Source organism: Curcuma longa, chromosome 4 (genome assembly GCF_044706935.1).
Source record: "Curcuma longa cultivar G26 ecotype Majalengka, Jawa Barat chromosome 4, ITB_CL_G26_1.1, whole genome shotgun sequence".
Lineage (NCBI taxonomy): Eukaryota > Viridiplantae > Streptophyta > Magnoliopsida > Zingiberales > Zingiberaceae > Curcuma > Curcuma longa.
Window position 1 is genome coordinate 15,267,847 of NC_133864.1, and position 13,072 is coordinate 15,280,918.

Below are 13,072 nucleotides of genomic sequence, written 5' to 3' on the forward strand. Positions count from 1 at the left end.
TTTTTGAATTTATCAAATCGATCAAACTTTTTAATAAAAATCAAAAAAATTGAATCGATAAAATATCGATAATCAAATTTTTAAGAGAAACAAATGAAATCATGAAAATTTTGAGGTGGAAAAGGGGACAACCATGCCACTTGGCATCATGTTCCATGTTTCAACACATAACACGGCCAGGCTATGTCATTTGGCATGATCGTGACATAGTTTAATCCGATTTAATTAAAAAAATTAATTTATTCAATTTAATCGAATTAAAATTTTAAAAATTAAAATCAAACTGAATTATCTAAAATAATTAATCTTTTTAAAAAATTAAAATTTTGAATAATCAAATTAAACTTTTAAATTTGATCATTTCGATCGATAAATTTGATTCAATAAAATTTTTATTCGTCCCTAATTATAATATTAGAATACATGTTATTGTTTCATTTCCATTTGACGTAAAAAATTGTCATTTCAAAGTCAAAAAAAAAAAAGAAAAAAAAAAAGAAAAAAAAAAAAAAAAGCAAGTGCATATATCAAATACATGCTTTGTGTTGCTTTCTATGTAGTACGTGTAGCAATCTCATGTAATGCATTATGTCAAAAAAGGATGAGGAAGACTCCACACTTGTTCGATAAACTCGGATTGAAACATATTGCACTTGTTCGATAAGCTCGGATTGAAACATATATATTTACACTTGTTGAGCACTAAACTTAGCGTGTTTTGAGACAAAGGTCTCATGTGACCCGATTGATCATGTGTGACACCTCGTACTTTTGCATCTATCATATTAGCTGTCTAGTTTAAATCACAAAGTTGTACTAACGCTTGATTCTAATAACATTATGAAATTCGTCTAGACTTGTATCTGATTTATTACTTAAAAAGTAAAAGTAATTCTTACCCTATCGTATCGTGTTTTGCATGGCTATTTATCTAGGGGAAAAAGAAAAGAAAAATAGGATGAAGATTTAGACATGGAGTGGAAGTCAACATCACGTTGACCACGGTTAAAAACTAGTGCTCGGTTTGGTCAAATCACTAGACCAGCAAGAACTAGTGGGAGTTTAGTGCTTAGTCAACGTCGCATTTAGCGTTTTAGTGTGTTTAAATGCACAAGAAACTACCATGGTTTGGTTCCATTAAGAGGCTTTTTTGTTGCTCAAAAATAAAAACAAAAACTTGCTAGGTGGTGAAAGTAAATAATGAATATTGATTTAATCGTGCCGCGTGATCAGCTTTATCTAGTACATTGTATTTACTTTATAATAATCAATGAAGTTAGAGTCATGTCCTCCACTAGTTGGCGCAGTTGGTACCCATATGAGTATTTATCTCAATGGATGTTAGGATCAATTTTCAACGGATGCAAAATGTCTATTCCTTTGATTTATCCCAGCTTACGGGACTCTTCTTATTAATATGAAGTCATACTTATGGAAAGAAGTTAATAGTTTAAGAACGATAACAATTGTACTATGTTTCTTATTTATATTTAAATAAATTTTATCATATCATTATTAACAAAAAATTTTAAAAAATTTTCAATTCTATTTTTTTATAATTTTATATCACATAATTTGATATTTATTGATGGTTTATATACTTATTTATATCATTTTAAATATCTTTCAACATTTTTTCTCGATAGATCTCATTTAATTTTTTAAATATATTTAAATTTTATTTTATTCATGCTAATATATTCACTTTCTTATTTTTACAATTTTATATTTTGTTTATAATTCAATATTTAATTTCATATAATTTAACAAATTTATTATTATTTTTTAATAAAACTTTATTTAAGCATGATTACTTATGAAATATATATAAAACTCAAACCATCTAATATTGAAAATATTTAACAAAACTACGTGTGAATGCATAAAGGTAAATTTAAAATATCACTACAAAAACTTAAAAATCATTATTTTATAAAATTTCCCTTTAAACATAATACTATTATAGAATATATCTTAAAATTAAACCATCCAATAGCGAACATATTTGACAAAACTTCATGTAAATAGATAAAGGTGACTTTGAAGAAGGCCACTATTTCTTTGGTCGAGTGCTATCTCTCACCTTCCATTAAAATATTGACTGACTCACAACATTTGATGCCCTACCCACTTTCGCCACCAAACCACATCGAACAAGACTTCATGTCGTTAAGACTCAAGTCTTAAAGTCCCCACCTCCGGCATAGCTCACGCTTTCGGACGATGCTCGAATTATTATATGTCCGCGGTGTTCGAATTATTGATGATGCTGGACCAACACATCAGGATCTGCTCATGCTTTTAAATTTACTCGGTAGACGAATCGGAAGAAACTCACCTTCAAGATTAGTCGGAGAGAAGACATGATGTAATGGCAAAGCCAAAACTTAATCAACCCCCGGCTAATTGAAAAAAAAAGCCCCCGAGCTTATCTACTTTCCTCTCTCACATACGTTCTTCCTTTTCAACGTCATCGATCGCCCGAACTAAAGTTTGAGTAAGCTAACATGTGTGGGCATAACTGAGTTGGTTACGACAGAGCAGAGTTGCAGAAAAGGACAAGGGTTCGAATCTCGACGAAGCCGAGACAATAGCCTCCTCCGTCGTGATCAATTGTAGAAGACTTTCTTATAGATGATTGTAGATCTGATTGTGTGGGACTGTTAAGATGACAAATTTTATTTTTTTTGCAAAAGAGTAACTTAACATGGGCTCCGTCCTTCTTAATACCCAAATTATATTATAAATATAAAAAATTAAGTCTTAAAGACTCGAAGGTGACAAAAGTAATATGAAAGACTTTATTTTATTTTGAAGAATGTTTTATATTTATGTTCACAGTGATCACTAGATAGGATTCAAGTGGGGCCCTTCCCCCATGGCATTCGTGCAAAATATTTCCAATTCGAGGGCCATGGTCGAAACCTCCCTCCTTTAAATAGAGAGACTCACCACCTTCCTCTCCACCCCCACAGTCCTGCACCATAAATCCAACCTTTTGCTGGTTTTGAAGTGTTAAGTAGGATGGGGAACTGCTGCTTAGTTCTCCAGCAGAGTCATTCTAAAGCAGAAGCAGAACGAGTCGGCGATGCGGGAAGCCGGAGAGGAGAAGGAAGAAGAAGAAGAAGGTGTCATCAGAATCAAGTTGGTCTTGAGCAGGCAAGAGGTGGAGGAGATGCTGAGACAAGGAGGCATCTCCCATGGCGACATGATGTCTCTGCTACAGAGAGAAGTGAGCAAGAATTGCTCGACCGAGAAGAAGAGGAGGAGCTCCGAGTGGAAGCCGGCTTTGGAGAGAATACCGGAAGGACAAGATTTGTGCTAGTTTATATATATTTATTTCTAAAATTTAGATACAAGAGCTCCCTAGCTCGATCGATCATCTTGGGTTGAAATAAAATCAAGTATCTAATTTTTTTTTTTATGTCACGAATTGTCTTATAAATAAACTTACAAGATGTTATGTTAATTTTAACCCTATATATTAATTCATAAACAAGTTAAAAATCTAAATTTGTACAAAAATTATATTGAAAATGATTTATAAATTTACATTTTAGAAATTTAAAATGAAAGATATTCTAGAATAAATTATGATTGACATGGATTTAATGAAAAAAAAAATCATCTACATTGAAATATATTTAACCTACTCATAACAGAGTGACCCCAAAACATATTCTATTTAGCTTCAACAATATGATCTATACAAATGCTTACATGACCCTTGCATTTGGTCCTCTTTCAACATTTTTCAGGTGACAGAAAACATTTGGAACTGCCACAAACTTCACAAAGTAATAAGAAAGACTAGCCGAGCCGAGCTACAGATTCTACTCTCATTGACAATTACCAATTGTTAGTTGTTAACTAGAAGCCGCCATTACTCTGAACTCAATTCCTTCCTATTGAAGGAGGTCTGTGGGTTTTACTGGAGAAGCTCATATTAATTTCTGAGAGGTCATCCATCGGAATTTGTAGACCCATTAAATCCTTGTCTTGGAGTTCCTCATCTTCAACATTCAACCAAGAGGCGATGTCCTGAGGACCTTGTCCGCCTAAGCCTGCCTCTAGTTCATCGATGGAGTCTATTCCGGGTAACTGTAAGTTTGTGAACATACCATCATCCATCTCTTTAGGAGGATCACACCCCCTATCACTTAAGCTTTGCAATTCGACTTCGTGATCATTTCTAGGTGTGAAATTGTTTGCGGTGTCAAAGGACTCCTGCGATACAGGCGACCTGAACTTGGCTGCCTCAGCCACCCTGCCAAGGCCATTTGCTGAAGAAAACTGTTGGTTTATTTTTTGCTTTGGTTTTGCCTTTGTCCTCCTGCGTTCACCCCTGCTTAATGATGGACGGCCAACTTTAGCCATGGAAACTCTTCCCATTGCATCTTTGTTCCGATCCTTCACACTTTCAGCTCTTTTCCATTTTACACTCGAGGCAGCATGGGTCGGATTTGATGTGGTTCTTGAACCAGCACCTATAGCGACGTCATCCAGAAGCACCTCCTTCCGGTTGTTTCTAGTACTTGATTTCTCATCTGATTGAGGGATACTTTGGTAAGGATCTGATGGCGTCGGACCAATATTATTAGGAACATCATGCCTCTCTGAAACAGAAGTTACCTCTGAAATCCAAAAATAGCAGATGTTACGAAAATAATAGGTGGCAGGTGAAATTTGTCACTCAGACATGCGGACACGGGTTCAATGTAACATTGAAGTTAGACATGCATTCTGCTGAAATCGGGAAAATATGATAGAAACCAAATACCTGATATTCGATAGCCAAGATGACTGTTCCCCAACTCTTCATGAGTAACAGCAACAGAATGTTTAGTGTTAATTTGGCATAAAGGAGCAGACATGAGCACATTCCGCAATGTCGGTTCACTTAAGCAACTTCGACCTGCTTCAAAGTCATGACATCTGGCTATTGTTCGCTTAGCAAAGGACAATGCAAGCTGTTTTGACACCTTAGTGATGCTACTCTTGTGACTACCTCGACCACCCTGTAAAGAGACAATAGGTCAACAGCCATATCCATTAAGATCAAAAAATGCTTGCAAACTGAAGTATATATATCACGAGCTACAAAAAAAAGCATGGAGATTAAAGTTAAGCATGGACATCTATAAATGAATTTGATGTCAACACTATTGCACTGCCATGGGCGTCAGGATTAGTCCCACTTTTGGAGAGTGCCGCTGTCAGGAACTAAAGCTAATAGATAAATCTTGTTGTCTACTGAAAAGCATGTTGCCCGTCGTGAAGTGGCAGAAGTCATGAGAAGAGAAAAGGGGGCAGGGTGAAGGAGTGGGGTAGATAAGCAACTTGGATGCATTTCATTTTTCCAAAATCTCTCTTCCCTATTTTTTTTTCCAACTCTTTTTCTATCCTTCCTATACGGGTCATATTTTTTCCTTTTACAAAAATTGATGAATATTGGCAGGAACAACAGTCATACCAAAAAAGTTAAAACTTCAGGTCAATCAATTGCATTCTGCATTCACAATGGTATTGAAATTCTAGATCACGAGAAAAAAATAGATAAAGGAACAAATCATAGCACCATGAAAGTAATCCAAGAGACAAAAAAAAGTGCAAAATTTCTTCGCATGTGAGCTTCAAAAGGCCATGTTGAGTCAAGGCCCAAGGGAACCAAAATAATTTGATTTTGAAGACCACAGAAGAAAAGTTGAAATACAAAATAGCCATCATTGATACACCAGATAACATAGTTTATCATACCATGGCCAGACAAAGGACCAGATTGAGCTCTAGGTTATTATTTCATTGGTTGGATTGATTGTCAACCAATCAATTTCACATTGGTTGGCTGAGGTTCCAATTCTTGCACTTTCCAGTAGAACTAGCTAGTTCAGTCCAGGGTATATAATTATGCATGACAGTTTCCTATTCATGGTGACGCCTGACAAAAAGAAATTGAGAATGCAGAAAGAAATGTGGCATAGTCTCAATGTCTCTGGGAGCGCATCAGGCATTGGGATTGTCTCGTATGAATACTAAGCCTTCTTTATGTAAAATTAATTTGGATTTATAATAAGACTAGGTTCTCGTATGAATAGCCAAGCCTTCTCTATGCAAAATCATTTTGGATTTATGATAATACAAGGTTACAAATAAACTTGCAGGATAATTCTTAAGAAAGTTTGGTAACAAAATGCAGTACCAAACTACATTGAGTTTTGCATTACCATTAGCTTTCTGTATGCAATTTCCACAAGCTTATTCATTGCTATCTGTTCAAGTTTCCTGTCATTCAAACAGTAAAAAGAGTCTTTAGTAGATCAGGATTACTGGTATGAAAGTGAAACGAATGCAGAATACAGCAGCCCACACCTTTCCTCAATATTCTTCGCATCTTGAACTGCTAATTCCAATTTATCAAGTTGATCTATCTTTTTCCTTGCCTATCAAATGAATTAGCATAGTGCAAATGTCAGTAAATAATACATCAGAATTTTTGTAATTAGACAGAAAGACCAGAAATTCCTCCATAAACTAATTCTAAAATAGAAAATGTAAATTGTGTCAGTTACTGAGTTCATTAGCTTTCCATATAAGTTTTTCGAGGACAAATGATGTTTCATATCATTTTCAAGTGACCATACTTCAATGGAACTATCTGTAGTTGCAAAACTACAACATTGTGGCAAATTGTTTTCAAGCATTACATGCTCGTGAATGACCCACTGACCCTCTGTACCTACCTAACAAATAGAGTATCAGAAAAGGAAACATTTAATAGAAATTACCTGCTGGTTGAGTCCCAATTTAAGTTCTGAAATAGCTTTGTCAATTTCACTCTCTTCACAATCAGCAAAATCAGGCTGCAGAATGTTGCACAAAAATGTAACAAGGAGATGAAGGACCAAACCTATTGGTAAGTTTTGACTGCTACAAATTTAAATAACAAAACTGCATATGAAATAAAAAGTTGGACACATATTTCAGCTTGTTGTTTTACTTTTTCATCAAAGGCAGGACTGAGAATTACTATATTGGGAAAAAAATCAAGAGAGTTGATATCATTTACAAGATCAGTGAAATTTGTAACTAGAGGTGTTAATTATCAAATTCAAAACCTCAACTTAGAAACTCCAATAAAATTTCAATTTGGTTCAATCTTGGTAAGTTGAAAAGACTGCCATCAGAACAGACAAGGGAGATTTTAGTTGAAAAGACTACTACAGGAAATATACATTGAATATCATAAATCAGTTAAACTTTCATCAATGAGTAATAGCATAAGAATATCAACAGATTGAATACATACCAGTGTATCGAGATATATGCCTAGACCGTTCAACTCCATCAAAATCCTATCATCAAGAGACATGTTCTCATATTGGCATTCATATGGAGAGTTGCCCTTCATTGTCTGCAGAAGATTACAATCACTTTTCTGGTAGTCAGAAAGCGACCCATTGCATGAATTCCAAAAAGCATGATTTTCAACAACTGGATCATCACAAGGCATAAAATTCTGAAGATTTGAGTGCCTAAAGTTGTTGGTGGTCAAAAATCCATCATAGGCTATCCCATTTCTCTGATTGTTGTAATCAAGCTCTGAGGGACAATCCATTTTTGATAAATCTTTAGCACAATGACTGTTCGGATCATAGTGACCATTATCATTTGAACATTGTAGATTGAACTCCTCTTGAGTGTCATTTTCAAAATTTGCAATCTCATCTACTGTAATAAAGGCTGAGAGAAGCCTATGTGAGAGTGGAGGTGGTTTCTCATACAATCTCTTGATCTCTAATCTCCCCATTGATGTCTTGACAAGCTGTCTCTTGTCATCTGAATAAAGGTCCTCAAAAGATTTGTCTGTTGGTGCAACTGAGTTTGTTTGCTCTCTAGCATAAGAAAAGTGAGGTGATGTTGCCAGATCATTCAAAACTTCACTCTGAAAAGGAAATAAATTCAGATGAGAACAAACAAAGGGTGCCCCCAAAAATGAAGCTTATTCGGTCTATGAAACTGAATCACAGAGAAGAAGAGACAATATAATTCTGGTAAATAGCAAGCTGTAAAGCTCCTCAAGTCAAAACATTGGAGCACGACAAGTGGGAAATCATAGCTTTTGAGTGAAAGAAATGTAAATGATCATGGATGCAGAAAACTCGAAATGACTATTACCGTTATATCATTGCCAGCTTCGATACTATAGGGAAAACTTGAATCTAGCTCTTTAGTAAAATGTATCTGAAAAAAGTTCAGATTGACAAAAAGCAAATTTTATCAGTACCATTAATTTGATAATAACATATGGGATCATAGAAGAATAAACACTAGCCTGATTCTTCAAAAAAGATAAATCGTCCAATGTAACAGAAGCAAAATAGGATTCCATGTTCTTCCAAAAGTCGCTAGAGCAGGCATCATCTGCTTGAATAAAAATGATAAATAAAACAAAAGGACAAAAATATGAATCAATTTGATCTGTTGAAGCAGCTATGTTAAAGATGGAACTCACAGCTAGCATTGCGAGCAGCATTAGCAGCTGCTAGTAATTCTTCCTGATCATCCTCTGATTCTCCTGCAATGAGTGAAATTATTATATTAGATTACCCACTATAAAGAATATGAAAGATCAAAAATCAAATCATTAAATGAATATGAAATCACAAGCCTGTTCGTTCCAGTGAACCGACATCTGTATTTTGTGTCCGGGCAAAAACCTTCCGGTCTGACATCTTTTTTGGAGGCCGGCCAATCCTACTATACCAAGTAATAAATCATTTTAGTACATGTAAACAAATTCAGAATCATGAAATAAGAGCAATTTTCATAATTGTAAAGAAGTTCTGTAACCTTTCACTCCTTTCAGAACCATGCTTTCCATTTTTGAGTGGCTTTGTAGAATCTATATTTTCCAGTTTTTCCTTTGGTAAAGGTAAACATGATTTTGAATGAACTGATCCTCTTCCGCTCCTACCTTGCCTGCGAATTTCAATTCCAATTTCTTCTTTTGAAGGTTTGTTCTTTATTGGCAAAACAAGAGTTGTAGCCTTCAGTGGTGCTTGAACACCATCCTCTAGCTCAAATTTATTACTTGTTTTCTCCTTAAACTTGGCTTTGATTGCAGTAGACTCCTCACTCTCTGATAACAGAGGAGGGAGGACATTATCATGTTTCAGTTTTGATTGATGAGAGCTACTGGTTATTCCCCTTGAAACTAGATGACCACTGGTATCTGCGGTCATCATACGAGTTCCAACATCAGAAGCAGAAAAACCTTCATGCAAAAACTGAGATTCATCCGAGTTTGAAACAGGAGAAACTACATTGACTCTTCTTGTTCTCGAGATTTTGTGTGGCCTTTGACCCACCCATTGAGTTACAGGGGGTGACGGAGAATCATTATTTATAGCCCTTCTACGGTTGCTTGCCAGGTTTGAAGGCTGAATTTTGCTCATAGGAATTTGCTCTGGGCAATCATTGCTTCCAAATGAGCGAAGGAAATTAGAGGGTGCATTTGTAACAAGGTTTGAACTAGTTCGTGGTATCCTAGTTGTTTTTCCTTTTACCAAAGGAATTTGATTTCCCATTTGAGTATCTTCCCGAATATTTAGCCTGGATATAAAGACGAATCAATGTTCTAACTGCTGAATGTTCAAAGAAAAGTACATGAAGAAAGAGAAAGTTTGACATGATTTCTTCAGGACATTGAAAAGTTGAAAAGTAAAAATTAATACGCAAAGACAAAAGACCAAATATATAGTGGTACAAATTTAGAGAGCAAACAAATAGTTCTACAATTACATGATAATATGTGCACCTTTTAAGTAATAAGAGTTTGATGAGTGTAAATAAATGAGAAACAAGGTCATTGTACTAGAGAGCAGGCCAAAGGATCATAGGATCCTACGTCTCAAAACACAGGAAAAGGATCACATGGCCTGCCTGTCTCATTTTTTTAGCTATCAATAATGCTTGAACTAATATATGAGTTTGGGTATGAATCTGTGAGGTAATTTTTACAATAGATGCTTGACAATGGTAATTTTAATTATATTTGTAAAGAATTATTAAAGTTTAATACATCATAACTCTTATGATTGCACAACCAGGTTTTACAATCAAAGTTTAGACCGGTCCCATGTAGGACGGAGAGTGCATTGCTTTGGAGCATATTGACTTAATACATATTATTATAATATATTTAGACCCTCTAAGTATATATATATATATATACACACACACGAACAATATAAACATACCTGTTGCTTCCTCTAGATACACTCTGCTCATTATCTAGTCCAACAGAGTGGTCTTGCCTTTCATTTGGAATGGAGTTGCTATCGAGTTCATTCTTAGGTGTACTGCAGGAGTTAGCACCACTGAGTTCAGGACAGCTATCCGTCGTGTTGCTTAATATGGTTCCACTAGATAATCCTGGTCTGCAAATTGAGAACCTCAAGAAAAAATTAATAGAATGTTTTTACAATAGAGAAAGAATGGAAAAAAGAGAATGCAAATAAGGGACTAGAAAGCAACAATAGAGAATGTAAATGAAGAACTAGAAAGCAACAACAGCTAATCAGCATGAAGATATCGTTTTAATTTTGACGAAAGAAGGTAGTTTTATTTACATAATTTAGTAATTAATAAACAGAATACAAGCAGAAAGAGATTCTGAAAATTTCCCTTGAATCAACCAATGTTAATAATAACACAGAAACTACTAACTTAAGGCAGTTTTAACAGAAATCCAAACACAAGTATCAGTTCTATGGCAACTAGGATGAGAAGTATAAGTTATAATCTAATAGAATAACTACCTGAATCCAATGCCATTTGAGGAACGTAAACGGGGTTCATTCTTAGGCCTTTGCTGAATTGACTGTTTAAGCTCTCGATCTCCATCACTTATTCTGCTAAGGCCAACAGAACGCTTTCTTTTATTTTTCTCCCAGCCATCACCCCCTGGAGGGAGTCTGCAAATCTTGTCATCTGAAATTACTGATCCTCCATTACAACCTTTAAGCACACCTCTATCTTTGTCAAAAATTACGGTTTTATCTTTTTCTGTACCTGCTGCCTGCCTAGGCAGAACTGCACCCTGAGGAAGAGGAGGGGAAAAATCAGTGCAACTAACATCAACTAAGACTTTCTCATTCACATTGTGACAACCACTAAAGATAAAATCATAATCACTATGATTATTCCTATCAAGTAAAGCAGTTAGCCATATTATTCGAGTGATATCAAATTCCAAAAGTGAAATGAAAAAAAAAATTGAATTTGAAATTTACAAGCATGGACAGAATTTTAAGGAGAAAGAGCATGAAAATTGCTAGTGAAAGGTAGAAGGTAAATGGTTACTAGTTACTGCATCATCAATGTGCTCAGATTCAGAATCATCTAGAAAATGTGTAAGCACCACCACAGTGAATCAGGGAGTCAAAAGCCCTATTTATAAATATAGCATCTACAGAACAATACAAACCCGTACTTCCGCCATAGAGGATCGCATACGCTTATTAGGAATTAGATTCTTTGTTCTATCTTCTAGTCTCGGGCTTGCATTTTCTGCAGAATCTGCATGACTTTGACCTCCAATCTTTAATGAATTCAAATTACCTGACTTCTCGTTTGATCGATCAATTCGTTGTCGTTTCCTTGAGATCAAGTTACGATATCTATCTAATCTGACAATTAAGTCCTGTAACACCTTCGTAAAGTCCCTGGTCAAAATAAAACAATATCCTCAGCAGACAACAAATAACATTATACTGAATTACTAACCTAAATACAATTGTAATAACTATATTTCTTTGCATGAAGAACTCCATAAACATATACCCCATGCAAAGCAATGAAAGTGAAAATCCTATAGACAGTTCTAGGAGATGACATGTTAATTCATTCTGAGCGTTACCTGAAACAGTAGTATAGCAAAAGACCTTCCTTAAAAATAGAGAAAAGGAAAGGGCCAAATTAACACTAGAAGAAACACAAAGATCGTACCTTGCTTTGGTTGACGTCTCAGATATGTTGGTTTTGGAACGCTTAAGGTCCTCTAATGCATTAGGTGGGAGTGACTTAGATTGTACTGATCCAAAAGTGTTCTCCTCGACTGTTGCACTTAGAATTCTTCGAAATTCTGAAGTGCGAGAATACTTTCTCTCGCCCATTGAGAAAGACTCTATAGATAGATACTGGAATAAAGGTGGAATTTCCCCAGGTGGGTTTCGTAATGTGCTGGAACCAGTAGCTAGAATACGGTTCTCCAAGCTATCACGGAAACTTCCAGACCTATCCAGGGCAGAGCCGGAGTAGGTTACACGCTGCCCATTGTTATAGGAAGCTACAAAATTTGATCCATCCAAACCACTTGAAGTAGAAGCTGGTCTCATATTTCCTGACAATTTCATGCTCGAACCCCTGAACAAGCTCAATCCAAGACCCAATTTCAGTAAATGAGCACGCTGTGAAAGCAAATTAGGTTCTCGACAAAATGGAGGGAAGATTTTGGAGGAGCTTCTTGGTCAAACAGAAGAACAAAAGGAGACAGAAGAGAGACTCTACAGTGAATACGGAGATAACTACAATAGCCGACGCCCAAAAGGATTGAAAGCTTCAATCGCCAGAAACACCCAAAAAGGAAATAGCTCTGAAAGCCAATGTATACACGACAAACTACTCAACTAAACCAATGAAACCGTCCAGTAACCAGGATCAACCATAGAAGGAAGCAAATAATGGTTAAAAGAAGACACTCCAACAAAAGGAGACAGCAGAGAGACTCTACAGTGAATGCCGAGGTAGCTACAATAGCCGACCCCCAAAGAATTGAAAGCTTCAGTCGCCGGAAACACCGCAAGAAGGAAATAACTCCGAAAGCTAACCTAGACACAACAAACTACTAAACCAAACCAATGAGACCGTCCAGCAACCAGGATCAACCCTAGCAGGAAGTAATCCAGCAGCTCGAGCAGAACCTCAGCATTAGAGACGGAGAAAACCTACATATCAACCGAGTCATCCGAAGATCAACCTCCAACGCGTAAACCATGATAAAAGCAGCAAA

The 13,072-nt window shown here is 35.8% G+C and overlaps 1 protein-coding gene across 1 annotated transcript; it reads right to left on the reverse strand.

Moving 5' to 3' along the window:
• Positions 1-3,674: 3,674 nt before the first annotated feature.
• Positions 3,675-12,978, reverse strand: LOC141827273 (uncharacterized). Its single transcript, XM_074714496.1, has 15 exons — positions 12,010-12,978; positions 11,489-11,726; positions 10,821-11,101; positions 10,260-10,439; positions 8,851-9,612; positions 8,669-8,757; positions 8,513-8,575; positions 8,333-8,421; positions 8,176-8,241; positions 7,307-7,942; positions 6,786-6,860; positions 6,370-6,440; positions 6,225-6,282; positions 4,781-5,018; positions 3,675-4,634 (listed from the first exon to the last, which is right to left on the reverse strand). The coding sequence occupies exons 1-15, from the start codon at positions 12,414-12,416 to the stop codon at positions 3,895-3,897; spliced, it is 3,993 nt and encodes a 1,330-aa protein (XP_074570597.1). The 5' UTR covers positions 12,417-12,978; the 3' UTR covers positions 3,675-3,894.
• Positions 12,979-13,072: the final 94 nt, after the last annotated feature.